At 54.2% G+C, this 14,025-nt stretch overlaps 1 protein-coding gene across 1 annotated transcript in view; it reads right to left on the bottom strand.

Annotated features, from left to right (window-relative positions):
• PRKD2 (protein kinase D2) overlaps positions 1 to 11,774 on the bottom strand; it is a 34,426-nt gene extending 22,652 nt beyond the window's left edge. The window contains exons 1-8 of the mRNA XM_080643745.1: positions 11,651 to 11,774; positions 10,760 to 11,171; positions 8,561 to 8,699; positions 5,689 to 5,820; positions 2,804 to 2,958; positions 2,484 to 2,703; positions 657 to 734; positions 425 to 578 (exon numbers count right to left, since the gene is read on the bottom strand). Coding sequence (XP_080499871.1) covers positions 425 to 578; positions 657 to 734; positions 2,484 to 2,703; positions 2,804 to 2,958; positions 5,689 to 5,820; positions 8,561 to 8,699; positions 10,760 to 11,005 — 1,124 coding nt within the window. The 5' untranslated portion in view covers positions 11,006 to 11,171; positions 11,651 to 11,774. The remainder of the gene's footprint in view (positions 1 to 424; positions 579 to 656; positions 735 to 2,483; positions 2,704 to 2,803; positions 2,959 to 5,688; positions 5,821 to 8,560; positions 8,700 to 10,759; positions 11,172 to 11,650) is intronic.
• Positions 11,775 to 14,025: the final 2,251 nt, after the last annotated feature.

Raw genomic sequence — 14,025 nt, 5'->3', positions numbered from 1 at the left:
TCAAACATGCTCCTATGAAAACTTTTTAAAAATGTAAATCTGGCCCAGCCAGCATGGCTCAGTGGTTGAGTGTCGACCTATGAACCAGGAGATCATGGTTTGATTCCCAGTCAGGGCGCATGCTGAGGTTGCAGGCTGGATCCCCAGTGTGGGGCGTGAGGGAGGCAGCTGATCGATGTTTCTCTCTCATCGATGTTTCTATCTCTCTCTCCCTCTTCCTTCCTCTCTGAAATCAATAAAAATATGTTTAAAAAATAAATAATATTTTTAAAAAATGTAAGCCAGGAAAAAGTGTTAAGTTGGAAAATGCAGTGTGGGTACTGAAGAAGATTTGCCTCAGGAACCTGGGTAATCTTCAAGTAGAGGGTGATGGTAACCCATTGTAGAGCTGGGGAAGGGCATCCCCAGGGGGTCCCCTGGGTACCTCTGGGCCTTGCCTCCCTCGGCTTCCTCCTCCTCACTGGGGTGGAGGGCATTTTCCGAGTGGGAGCCTGGGATGATCCCGGAGTCGTCGGACTCATCCATGAGGGCGCTCTTGTCAGCCTCACTGAAATCGGTGGCCTCCTCCATCGGCACATCTGAGGGGGACAGGGCATCAGATGGGCCTCCCCCCGTCTGGCCCCCAGCTTCTCCCGGCTCAGCCCATAGCCTCTTACCTCCGTTGATGAGCGCCTCTCCCAGACAGTCGTTGGGGACTCGGGTGGCGCAGCGTTTGTGGCAGTTAAACTTGCAGTCTGGAGGAGGACAGGGAACGAGGAGACAGGAGGGAGAGCGAAGAGAGGTCACCTGAAGAGCTGACTTTGACCCCTAACCACCAGTCTCAAAAGAGGCTACTCTTGCTGCCTGGGCCAGGAGACTGGCTGCCCCTTTCATGGCTGTCCCCCTTTTGAGCGAGTTTCTCCAACGATGGAGAGACGAGAGTAAACCGGGGGGGGGGGGGGGGGGGCAGATTAAGTGCTGTGGCTCTAAGCATCCGACGTTCAAACAATGTATAGATACCCATTACCCTAGACTTGTAAAATCCTGGAATGTAGCAGGATCTAACATTCTGTGATTCTAGACTTTGAACACTCAAGGGCAGGGTTTCTCAGCCTTTGGCACTGTGAACATTTGGGGCTGGCTCATTTCTTGTTGGGGGGGCGGGGCTGTCCTGTGCATCATAGGATGTTTAGCGCAACCCTGACTTCTCCCCACTAGATAACGGTTGCACCATCCGTGTATGATAAACAAAATGTCTCCCAACATCCCCGGGGGAGGGGGGACAAACTGTCCTTGGTTGAGAACCATTGCTAATGCCGCGACCCTTTAATACAGTTCCTCATGTTGTGGTGACCCCCAACCATAAATTATTTTCGTTGCTACTTCCTAACTGTAATTTTGCTACTGTTAATGAATCGTAATGTAAATATCTGTGTTTTCCGATAGGGGCTCTATAGCAGCGGCTCTTAGGCTGTGGGTCGCGACCCACAGGTTGAGAACTGCTAGCAGGGTCGCCCAAGACCATCGGAAAACACAGATATTTACCTTACGAGGAACTGTATTCAATGAGGAACTGTATTAAAGGGTCGCGGCATTAGAAAGGTTGAGAACCACTGCTCTAGAATGTGATTAGTATAAGGTTCTAGGGTGCTGTACATCAGAGGTTCTAGAATTTGGTAAAAACCCATTTTTCTAAGGTTCTATGTTCTAGATTTCGAAGACACCCCCCAACCCCAGAGTTCAAAGTCCAAGTTTCTAGACCTCAACACACATCTCTGGTTCTAGATTACTGAGACTCCTTGATGGCCAAGGTTTGACAGTGACTTGAGTTCTACAATTCTGGATTTCTAAGTCTCCAGAAGAGGATGATTAAAAGGTTTCTGTACATCCAAGATTCTAGAACTTAATGTTACTACTGTTCTTCAGCTCTCGGCATCCAAGATTCTAGCATTTGATTGTTCCAGTGAATTTTAAAATTGGGTGGCTCTAAGTTTTTACCTGTCTCCATCTCTGGTATTCTAGAATTTGAACATTCAACATTCCAGAGTTCTAGAACCCTAAGATTCCATGGTTTTACTTCTAAGACTCAAATTTGATGTTTGTAGGCCTCTATTACTCTCAAATCCTATGGTTCTAAAGTTCTAACATTTTGAGAATCTACAATTTGGCAGTTCTAGGATCTATCTAAAATTCTGTGGTTGTTTTAGCTGAATTCTACGATCCAGAATTCTTGAATCCTATGTGTCTAAGGTTCTCCGATTCTAGAATTCTCAAGTTCTACAGTTTTTAGAATGCCATGCTGTCTTATGAGTATAGATTTCTAAGGTCCTAGGGTTTCCACGTTCTAGGGTTCCAGAATGCCACAGGTTCAGGGCACGCCTCTTGTGTTTCTAAGGATTCGTGTGTTCTACCACAAGCCCAACGGAGATCTAAGCTTCTGAGTGTGTGTGGGGCGGGGGTTCCGTCCCTGTCTGTGCCCCCCTCCATGCCCCCTACCCCCTGACCTTTGCACTGCAGGCCCTGGCGGAAGAGGCCCTTGAGAAGTTTCTTGCAGGCCTGGCAGACGGTGGGCCGCGTGTAGCTGTGGATGAGGAAGGTATGCGGCACCTTGACCTTGGAGAGCAGCATCTTGTCCAGCTCGATGGGGCGGCCGGTGTAGGATGAGGCGGACGATGAGGAGGACGAGGGCGGGCGGCGAGGCAGGAGCTCAGTGGTGCTACGGCTCTATGGGTCAGCGAAAGAGGAAGCGACACATCAGTGCGTTGCCCTACGCCCGGGCCTTGTCACCCCCAGCCACCCACCTGCCCACTCCCCTGCCTCTCACCAGCTCATCAGCCGTGCAGGGCAGGGAGTCCGAGGTACTGAGGCGCAGCGAATGGCCACTGGCCAGAGACGTGGACGACAGGCGCCGCTTGCGGGCCCCACTGCAGTTGTTGGGGATGCTGAAGGCGCAGCGCTTGTGGTAGTTCAGTCCGCAGCCTGCGGGGGGCGCCAAAGGGTCAGAGACACAGCCTCCACTGCCCTGGTGCTCAACTCCCCGCCCCCCCCCCCCCCGCTCCCTCCACTTCTCCTTTTCTTCAGATCTGGAGCACTGTACATCCCTCAGGACACTTAGTGTGTAATTAAAGTCTATGGAAACCTACAAAAACGCAATTCATGCAGGAAGGCCCCAGAACTTTCAGAAATGAAGGTGTGGGCCATTCCACCAGGCAAAGCACCACGAGCAGGTGAGGTGCTGGCTGAGGGCAAAGAGAGAGCGGACTGGGGAGTAGAAGAAGCCACCGCTGCAGAAAAGGGAGCTAGAATCGCTAGCACTTCCTCCTTCTCTGATGAATATGTGTGTGTACATCAAATGCTTGCGTTTTCTTCCCTCTCCTATCCCCTTGTCAGCTAACATAAGATGCTGGTGATAAGTAGCTGTACATCATGGCATTTACACCACAGGGTCTCAAGCACACACGCCGTCTTCTGGGGAAAGAAAGCGTGAGCGTGTTTTCAGTTGTACTCAGGATGGTTGTATCATATCAGGTGAAAGCATAACTTTGTTATTGTTTTTGCTCTCAGAAAAAATTTTTTTAAATCGTCATTCATGAAAGCATCAGACCCAGCTTGTGGTTTCCACCGAGCTTCCTGAACCCTGGCTCCCACCCATCTCCGGCGATCCCACGTGATTCCGGATGGCTGGCTGTTCTGAAGAATGTCCCTCCAGCCCCTGGGAGTTCCTTGCAGGTGCTTCTCGAAGCCTGTCTCCTGGTTGGCTGCCTGTGCGGACCTGCCAGCTCGGCGACTCCCCATCCAGGCAGGCACTGCCCAGCTGCACAGGCGCATGCGCACTCGAGGAACATTGTTGGCCCTTCGAGGAGAGCTTGAGGATGGCAAATGGCCTTCGCCTACAGGAACCACTTCCCGGTTTGGGCTTTGCGAATTGCTGAACGGAATTTCAGAATCTCACCCATGACTCCTAGTAGGAGTGCCACGGTACAGTCAAACTCCCATGGGAAGGTGTCAGTGGCATTTAGTACAGTCATTTGGCCTCTTTTGGAACCATATGAACTTGGACCACCATCTGTGAAGCTGGGTCACGGATGTCCATGCTAAGATTGCCCATTAGAATCTGATGACAAAAAAAACACATCGCCCCCCCCCCCCCCCCCCCCCCGCCACACACACACACAGAATCTGATAACGCCCGGGTTGTGCCATGACGAAGGTTACATATCCCAAGATGTGAGGAGTTGGATGTGAGGTGTGGATGATGGCCATATTGATAGCAGCTTTGAAGGCATTGAATCCGTTTTCTGCAGGCCTGCTGTGACTATTGGCCCAAGTCCTTAAATAATGCCACAATATACTTAGGGCTACATGTAACAATTGTAGTTGATGCTGTCAGTCACCTGGAACACAGGTTATCAAAGACTCTGGATTTCCATATGAGCATGGCCACCACGAAGCTGGCACGCTGATGGAGCAGCAGGTGGTCAGCGCAGAGTGGACGGTCCCCATCTTCTGTGTGGAGCATAGCCAAGGCGGGCGGTGTGGGCTTCTGATGCAGGAGGGCGAGACCTCCACATTCTCACTCAGAAGCATCCAAGAGGGAAGGGACCTGCTGATCCTGACATTTGGGCTTAACCTTGAGACATCTTGGCTAAAGGAACATTGTGTTTCTTTTTTTTTTTTTTTTTTTTTTTTTTAAGTATGTATGGTTTAAGGAGATGTGTATGGGTGCTTGCTGTAGACTGAATATTTGTGTGTCCCCACCCCCAATTTACATGTTGAAGCCCTAACCTGCACTGTAACCGCATCTGGAGATGGGGCCTTAAGGTGAAATGGGGTCATAAGGGTGGGGCCCTGATTCGATGAGACTGGGTCCTTATATAAAGGAAGACACTTCGGAACTCCCCCTCTTCACACGCTTTGCGAGCACGTGGTGAGATGATAGCCATCTGCAAGCTAAGAAGAGTCCTCACCAGGAAACAAGCCCGGTCGGACCTTGATCTTAAACTTTCCAGCTCTGGCACTGAGAGAAACACATGTCTGCTGCTTAAGCCACCAGCCGGAGGTATTTTGTTATGGCAGCCCCAGCAGACCCAGGTGCCAAGTCGACAGGGGCGGACTCCGGCGGTCAGCTTCATGGGTCCACTTGGCTGGGTCAGCACCCCCCATTATTCAAACACGAATCGAGGTGTTGCTATGTCGTATATTTTATAAGATGTGATTCAAGTCCACAATCAGAGGACTTTAAGTGAGAAAGATTACCCTAGTTCATCTGGGTGGGCCTGCTTCAGTCCGCTGAAAGGTTTAAAAAGCAGAGTTGAGACTTCCCAGATGAAGAGCTTCTGCCTGTGGATGGCAGCTTTAGCTCCTGCCTGAGTTGCAGCTGCCCTTGCTGACCCAGGCTGCCCTTGATTAAGAGTTGGCTAGCCAGCCAGCGCGCCCGCACAATCCTATAAACTCCTTCCTTTCAAAAGTCCCTACTGGCTGTTTTCCGGTCGACCCCGCCCTCTTGGATACAGGCTCTGCCCTTTTCCCTGTGAACGCCCATTTTTATCCCCCACCCCAGCCGAGGCCCACCCTCCGCCCAAGACCCGCCTCTTGGCCCCACCCCCAGCTCCGTCTCGAGCCTGGATCTCTCCCTCCGAGCCCCGCCCCAGGCCCCGCCCCCTGGCCTGCGCCCCGCCCCAGGCCCCGCCTGCAGCCCCCACCTCTCACCATCACACTTGAGGCCCTGCCGCACGAGCCCGAAGAGCATCTCCCCGCAGTGGTCGCAGAAGGCGGGCGCTCGGTAGGAGTGCACCGTGAGTGCGTGCGGGCGGATCTGGAAGTCCTCGAAGGTGGCCGAAGCTGCAGGCAGCAGGGAGGGCGGATGGTTGAGCTGGGGCCAGCGGAGGCCATTTCAGCCCCCGCATTCCCCGGCTTCTTACAATCCTCCCCTTACAATGCAAGGTTGTTTTGTTTTTAGGATTTTTTTCAAAATATATTTTTATTGATTGCAGAGAAGAAGGAAGAGGGAGAGAGATAGAAACATCAATGATGAGAGACAATCATTGACAGCCTGCCTCCAGCATGCCCCCCACTAGAGGTGGAACCCGCAACCGGGGCGTGTGCCATGACCCGGAATCTCAGTGACCTCCTGATTCATTGGTCGACGCTCAACCACTGAGCCACACCGGCTGGGCCCAGCTGCAAGGTTTAATTGTTCCTTCCTTTATTCATTCACTCATATATTATATTCTACCTGGATTCATATTCCAGCTCCACCACTGGGCAAAGCAGCTATGTGCAGCTTCTCCCAGTCAGGGACTGGGAGAAAAGGGAGGGGAGTTGATGAATGGGTATAGAATTCCAGTTTTGCAAGATGAAAACAGTTCTGGGGATTGGTTGCACAACAATGTGAATGTAATTAACACCACTGAATGGCAGACTTAAAAATGGTTATATGGCTCTAGCCAGGTTGGGCTCAGCGGATAGAGTGTTGGCCTTCGGACTGAAGGGTCTCGGTTTGATTCTGGTCAAGGGCACGTACCTCGGTTTGCAGGCTGATCCAAGGCACCCTCGGGGCCACATGCAGGAGGCACTCAATCCATGTGTCTCTCTCACATCGATGTTTCTCTCTCTCTGTCTCTCCCCCTCCCTCCCACTCTCTAAAAATCAGTGGAAAAGTGTCCTAGAGTGAGGATTAATGACAAGCACTATTTCTGTGAGCCAAGCACTATTTACACACTCGAGATAAAACTATAAATAAGAGAGATTTACACCCTACTCTCAAGGAGCTGACATTCTTTTGGGGAGACAGACACAAAACATAAACACACAATTAAACGAGGAAATTTTAGACAGGGGAGGAAATGGCATTTCAGCTGAGATCCGAATAACAAGAAGGAGCTAACTATGAGAAGGTGAGATGGGGGCAGCATTCCAGGCATCGAGAGCAGCAAGTGCAAAGGCCCTGTGGTAGGAGGGAGTTTGGGTTTCTCCCAGGGACAAGGGCAGGCAAGCATGGCTGGAACAAAGAAAGTAAGGAGGGCAGTGTTAAGCGATGAATTCGTGGAATTAGCAGGGGCAGCCTTGAGGCCATGTTGAAGAGTTTATATCTTACTCCAAGGGCGATGGGGAGCCACGGGAGGATTCTGAGCAGTGGAGTGTCATGATCTGACTGAGGTGCTACTGAACTAATGCAGACAGGAGGTGATGGTGGCTTGGACCAGTGGCGGTAATCCAAAATACATTCAGCATGTATGTTAAAGGTAGGACCAGGGGGTTCGATGACAGATAAGGTGAATGGGTGGGAGAAAAAGAGGAGGCAGGGACCCCTCCAGGTTTGGGGCATGGGCACCTGGGTAGTGCCTTTCCCCAAGATGTTGACGACTGCGGGGAAAGCAGGCTTAGAAGGGGAAATACAATTTCCGTCTTGGACAGGCCATGTCTGAAATGCCTGGAGATGCCAAGTTAGTGTCAGGGAGACAGCTACGTGAATAAGACCCGGTTTAAGGGGAGAGCCTAGGGTGAAGATAAAAATCTAAGAGGTGCCCTGTCTGATTTGGCTCAGTGGATAGAGCAATGGCCTGTGGACTGAAGGGTCCTGGGTTCAATTCCGGTCAAGGGCACATGCCCAGGTTGCGGGCTCGATCCCCAGTGGGCGGCGTGCAGGAGGCAGCCAATCAATGATTCTCTCATCATTGATGTTTCTCTCTCTCTCTCCCTTCCTCACTGAAATTAATAAAAAAAATATATTTTTTAAAAATCTAAGAGGTGCTAGTCTATATGAGGGCAGTTAAAACCTGAATAAGGTTACAAGGGAATTAAATCCAAATTGCACTGAGCACTGCAGTACGCAAGGGGCAGTGTGTGTGCGGGGGTGGGGGATACAGCCATGAATAAGGCAGATACCGCCAACCCCCTCCCTCCTGAAAGAACCAAGGGTTACCAACTGTCAAAGATAGTTTGCCCATCTGTAGCGTGGGAATGGCCAGTGGGTGGACTCGATTCTGGCTGAAAACGCAGGTGCCAGGGCCACCTCACGCCTTGCAGAGTCCGGTTGCATTTAGCATTTCACTGGGAAGGAGGCATGGACATCAAGACACTTTAAACTTCACATCCACCTCTAGCTTAAGGCCAGAAAGGACACAGAAGTGCACGCTCCGTGAACTGCCAAACCGGATACACCGTGTCACCAGCCCCCGGGTGGGTCAATGGAAGTCTAAACCAGTCCCCAGGAAGCTCCCTCCTGTCCCCCACCCAACTCTCTCTTCCCCAGAGGCGCCCCGCCTCTTAGCTTCTAATACCATAGAGTAGTTGCAGCCGTCTGCGCTTCCCAAATGGAATTACACAGAGTGTGGCCTGGTGTCTGGCTTCTTTCTCTCAGCATTAGGTCTGGGAAATGCATCCGTATTGCAGTGGATGGTTTATGTTCAGCGAACTCCACAGCGCGCGCGCACAACAATAAACATACCCATTCCGGAGAAGCTGAGAACCATGGGCTCCTAACTTTAAAGAGCAAGTTTCTGGGCCCGCCTCCCTTCCACACCCTCACGTGCCCCGCCCCCGCGCGAGGCACCGCCCCTAGGCGAGCCCGGCCTCTCACCCGACAGCACCACCTCCACCAGGTCGCCTTCCTGGATGTCTCCAGCCGAGCGCACCAGCTGCAGGAGGTTAGCGGACGTGGGGTCATGTTTGAAGAGCAGGATCTTGTCGTAAAGGCCATAGAAGCCACACTCGGGGAACTGAGAGGCGGGAGAAGGAGGTGGTGTCGGAAAAGCAGCGGTCTGGGACCCTCCCAGGGCAGAGCCGCCTGTTTCCCCCGGAAACTCAGAGACCCCGCAGTCCCTCGCTTCCTGCCGCTCCCTCCCAGGCCCAGCTTGAGCCGGGCGGGGTGCCAGGGCCCCAGGTGTGCTGGAGAGAGCACAGACCAGAGTTTGGCGGCTGGATGGGCGCACTGGGGTGGGAAGGAGAGCCTGGGCACCTAGAATTTCCCGGAGATCGGGGTGAGGGTGGGGATCTAAGTGAGCACCCCTTTCCTTATGCCCCCCCGCCCCCAGCTTCCTTCCTGGATCTATTGTCCCTGTTACCTGGCTCCAGGCCCAGTGTCTGGGCAGGGCGAGCTGAAAGGAGGGACTTTAGGACTCTTGGGGGGGTGGGAGCTATGGGATGGCTAGGGCTTGAGGGAGCTGAAAGTGGAGGATGCTCCCCACCCAAAGGACCCAGGTGTCGTGGTCCCCAATTAGGGAGGGGGCAGGAAATGAAACGCGGTAGAACAGAAAGTGAAACGGCCCAGGTGGGGCCGCTGGAAGGAAGAAAAGGGGCCCTACCCCACCTGGATGGAGGAGGCAGAAAATAAAACTGGGCTGAGGCCTGAGCACCGCACAAAGCATCCACCCAGAGGACGATCTGCCCTCCCCCAGCCTGTTTCCCAAAGAGCAGGCTCAGCTGGGCGTGGAGCTGGGGCTGCTAGGTGTTTTGTTTTGTTTTTTTTTGGGGGGGGGCGCGGCGGGTAAAGGGGGGGGCAAAGAAAGTCCTATCTGTTCTTGCCCCCTGGGAGAGGGTCCAAGGTGACCTGCCCCCTCGGCCCTGACTGCCTGCGAAGTCTTTCTCTAAGCTCTTGTCTGTAAAATGGGGGAGTTGGCCCAGTTCCAGATGTTTCTCTGAAGCCCAAAGAATTCATTTCCAGGAGTCAGAAGATTCTAACATTGGAGATGTGAGGATTCTAACTTGCCTACATTATAGGAAGATCAGACATTCTAGAGTTCAACATATTCTCATTAACGCTTTCAGGATTTTCAACAACCTAGTTTACCAGTAGGCTAGTATTTTAATGTTCTAGGAGTCTAACAAACTAGGATTCGAGTATTTGAATATCTTAGCATTGAAGGATTCCAACAACCCAGGAAGCTAATATTCCATCATTTTAATTTTTAGTGTTTAACAAGCTAGGATTCTAATGTTTGAATGCTTTATATCAAGAGGAATTCAGTTACCTACAGTTGCATATTCCCATTTAGAATTCTGCAATACGCTAACATTTTGACAGTCCAGAATTCCAACAACAGAGAAGCTCACTATTCTGACTTTTCCTGTTCTAAGATTCAGGCACCACGAAGTTCCACCTGATTCCCTTTTGCCATGACCCCCAGCCCCCTCCCCCCACCCGAGACGGTGGTGTCCAAAGCTAAGAGTGGGGTGGGGTTGAGGAAGGCCGGTTTTAATAGGCCAGCATTAGTGTGTGTGGGGGGGGAGTCCCCAGAGCCTCTGAACTTTGGGAAGAGGTGCCTGTCCCTCCACACACACCTCAGGCCTGGGGGAGGGCAGAGATTAGGCTCTGAGACCTCACTTGCCCCAGGCAGCTAGTGCAAGCACCCACACCCACACATGTCATCCGATCGCCTTGGCCAGCCTGGCTTCAATTTCTATTTTCCACCAAATGGGAGGTCAGGGATGGGCCTGGGCAGGGAGGTGTTCCCTCACCCCCATCTGATGCCCCCACCTGCCCCTTCCTCCTCCCTCCTTCTACACCTGGTGGGCTCCTCCCTTCCTCCCTGCCGGCTGCAGAAAACAACATGCAAGGACTCGCAATTTGGGATGGCCTCTGGGGCACCCCACCCCTGCCCAGGCCTCCCTCAAACGGGTAGTGGGGTAAAGAGGCAACTGGGGCCAATGCCCTACCCCCATCCCTCATTCTCCCAAGGTTTAGAGCCCTTTCCTCCCCCTCCCCTATGCCAGGCCTCGGTCAGCGCACATTTCCTCCAGACCTCTCCCCAAGCTGGGTTGGGGAACCCTGCGCCCTCACCTTCTGGTCTACGATGGAGCAAGCCAGCTGCTTCACATGGGCCAACTCAGAGGCGGCAGGCAACAGCACGAACTCGCGGGTCAGCCCGATCTGGATGTGGAAGGAGACCCCGGGGCCCGGGGCCGGGACCGAAACCTGGGGCAGCAGAGGTGGCGGCGACTGAAGGTCCAAGCCGCCGGGGGGCGGAGGAGACCCCGGCCCCGGAGAGCCGGGGAGCCCGGCGGGATGGGAGGGGGCGGCAGCCATGGGAGGCCCGGGAGCGGCCGCCCGGCGCCCGCCTGGGATCCGGCTGGAAGAGCCCGGGGAACACGCTGTATCCCAGAGAACTCGTAAACTGGGAGTGGAAGCGCGGGATCCCGGGGACCGGGAAGAGAAATCTGGCAGGTTGAGGGGACTCGACGATGGCGGGATCCTGGGGAATTAGAGAAAAGAAATCTAGTGGATTAGACGCCCGGGAATCAAGGGATCACAGACGATCAGATAAAAGAAATGGTGTTGTTATTATTTTTTTGGGGGGGGGGGTGGTGCCCAGCGATTGAAAGTTTCCAAGAAATCAAAGAAGAAAATCTAGAAGGTCCGGGTCGCAGAGATTAGCAGACCCAGGATCCAAAGGCCCCTTGGAAAGAAAAAGGATTGAAAAGGAGCAGGGGTGACCCCAGAATCCAGTGGCTCTAAGAAGATGATCCAATTAAGGGGGGGCCATGGGGCTCACCAAACCTTGGGGGTGGAGGGCGGGAGTCTCTGAGTCGGGGATCGAGTGGATCCCAGGGATCCGACGGGCCCAGGGATGGGCAGAGGGATCCCGAGGGCCCGGTGCTAAGGAGGGAATCTCTCGGATCTCGGAAGTTGGAAAAAAGTTCGGTCGGGGGCCCGCGGAGAAGGGGGCGTTACCAGCCGCCGTGGAGGTGGGGCAAGGGAGGGTCGCCGGGCGCCGGTGGCTCTTTTTCCTTCGCCAAAGTTTAACTCCGCTGCCGCGGCCCAGGAGGAAGTGTTCGGAGCGACGGTGCAGTCGGCCAATCGGCGCCGGCCTAGGTGACGCTAGGAGAGGGCGGAGCGTGCGAGGGGGCGGAAGGGGGGGCGGGCCCAGCACCTCTGAGTTGGGGGCGGTACCTTTCCTGACCCGATCCGGGGGCTGGTGGTGGGAGATGCGGGGCGGGGAGGTAGGACCGATCCCTCCCCACAACACACCCGGGTCTGCAAAGTTAACTTTTCCTTGAGCTGGAGAGGGAGGGGCGAGCCATCCTCACCGCCACCACAGGTCGCGGGGGCGGGCGCGGAGGTGGTGCCTGGCCCTTTAAGGAAGGGGGCCCTCCCGCCTGGCCTGCATCCGGCGCCCACCGCAGGGGAAAGGGTGGGAAACTGGTGTCAGGTCCGGTCGGCTCTCTGGGCTCCGCCTCCCTTTTCCCAGATAGCCAGCTGTGCCCCTTTCACCACCCAGCAGAAGAGGTGTTGCCGAGTACCCCCAGTCCATTCCATAGGTGGGAAGACCGAAGCACCCAGATGGGCAGAGGTCCTGGCCTCAGGTTTGTCTCCAGCAACCTTGGGCAAGGTGCATGGAGTGAACCAGGCCTGGGTCACCTGTTCAGGAGTGAGGCAAAAGGCGGGTGGGGGTGTAGTTCCCTTCCTTCAGCTCCCCACTCCACCCCAGTCCTCAGGAAGGCGAAGAGCCAAAGGCTTGGGGTGCCTGGCAGGGCCATAGCGACCAGTGAGGACAACACGCCCACACCGTTTCATAGATGGAAAGCGGGTTGTTCTGGGGAAATGTGCGTTTGTCTTTGCGTGACTTTAGGTATGCGACTCCCCCTCCCCAAGCCTGTTTCTCCATCTGTTAATATATTTGACCTTAGAGGGTCTTTGTGGGGATTAATGAGATTGTATAATGGTGCCTGAAACACAGCAGTTCAGTACATGGTGGCTGTCGCTATAATTTGCAGGGATACAGGGGGGGGGGCACCTCAAGCGCTCAGTCATCCAACATGGATGGACAGCCTACCGTGTGCCAGTCTGTTAATAAAACGCCTCTTTCAGTTCGTTCAGAAGCAATTCATACTTGATTTCTCCTCCCCAGATAATAAGAGTGGCTACTATTTAATTTACATACAGGAAGCTAAACCCTCAGAGGCAAAAGGACTTGTCCAAGATCAAGCCAGTTGCTACCACCCCACCGCATTCATCAAGAGGTCAAGGTCTGGTTTGAGCTCCAAAGGCATCCTAGTAGAGGTGGGCCATATTCCCGACTGGGTTCCAGACCAGCAGGGATGGTTGGGGATGGGGGCCGTGAGATGAGCCCCCCTTCCTGGTTGTTGGGGGCAGCTGAGGTTGATACAGTAGTGTTTCTGTCACCACATCCGGGGGTGGGGGGGCTGGCTGGGCTGGGGAAGGAAGTCTGAGGCTGGAACGAAAACCCAAACCACCACCTGGTGAAGCTGCTCAGAGCCCAGGATGAGGGGGGAGCGAGGCCACATGGAGCCCACAGCAGGCTCCTGTCAGTGTCACCGGATGGCCAGCTGCCCACCTGCACCCTTTCTCCTCGAAATGCTAACACGTCCCAGGTGTGTCGTTTGCAGGATTTCATCCTCAAGTGTTCACAGGGCCAGGCCCTATTCTCGACACTGGGGTGCAGCCCTTGACAACCCAGGAGGTGCTGGGACTTGCCCAAGCACACTTTGCTGGTAGGTGGAGGACTGAGTAAGCAGAGGGAGTGACAAGGGACAGGATACAAATTCTGGTCACTGCTGGAGGCCTTGAGCCTCTCCCCACCCCCCACCCTCTATCTTTCTCTGTAAAGCATTCATAATGCTCCCTGCTTTTTGAAGTTGTGAGGACCCAGTGAAATGGCACGTGTTAACACTGGTCTGGTTCCTGCTAAGTGTACAGCTGACCACTGAGATTCCACCACCTCGAAGGGACCCTGGGCCTCACTCCTCCCAGCAGCTCCCAGCACGGCCGGTGTTCTGTACAGGCAGCTCCCAGGCTCTCCCTGCTCCATGTCACCCTGGGTGTGGGCTAGGGAGGGGGGCAGTCCTTTGGCCTCACAACTCCATCACACACCCCAGGGGTGAGGGTGGTGGGGTGAGGGGGAAGAGTCTTGAGCTACACTGTCAATCATACCTTGTGCTTGTAGGCTCTGCCCAGGGTGCTGCTGTGGCCCCTGGGGAGAGCGCTTAGACAGGAGGGGCACGGGGAGATTCGGTCCTGTGCCTCGACTTCCGTTCCTGCACCCACTCTGCCCAGGCTCTAGCCCCACTTGCGCTACCACAAAACCC

This window comes from Plecotus auritus, assembly GCF_963455305.1.
Source record: "Plecotus auritus genome assembly, chromosome: 10".
NCBI lineage: Eukaryota > Metazoa > Chordata > Mammalia > Chiroptera > Vespertilionidae > Plecotus > Plecotus auritus.
This window is presented reverse-complemented; position numbering and strand designations above follow the sequence as displayed.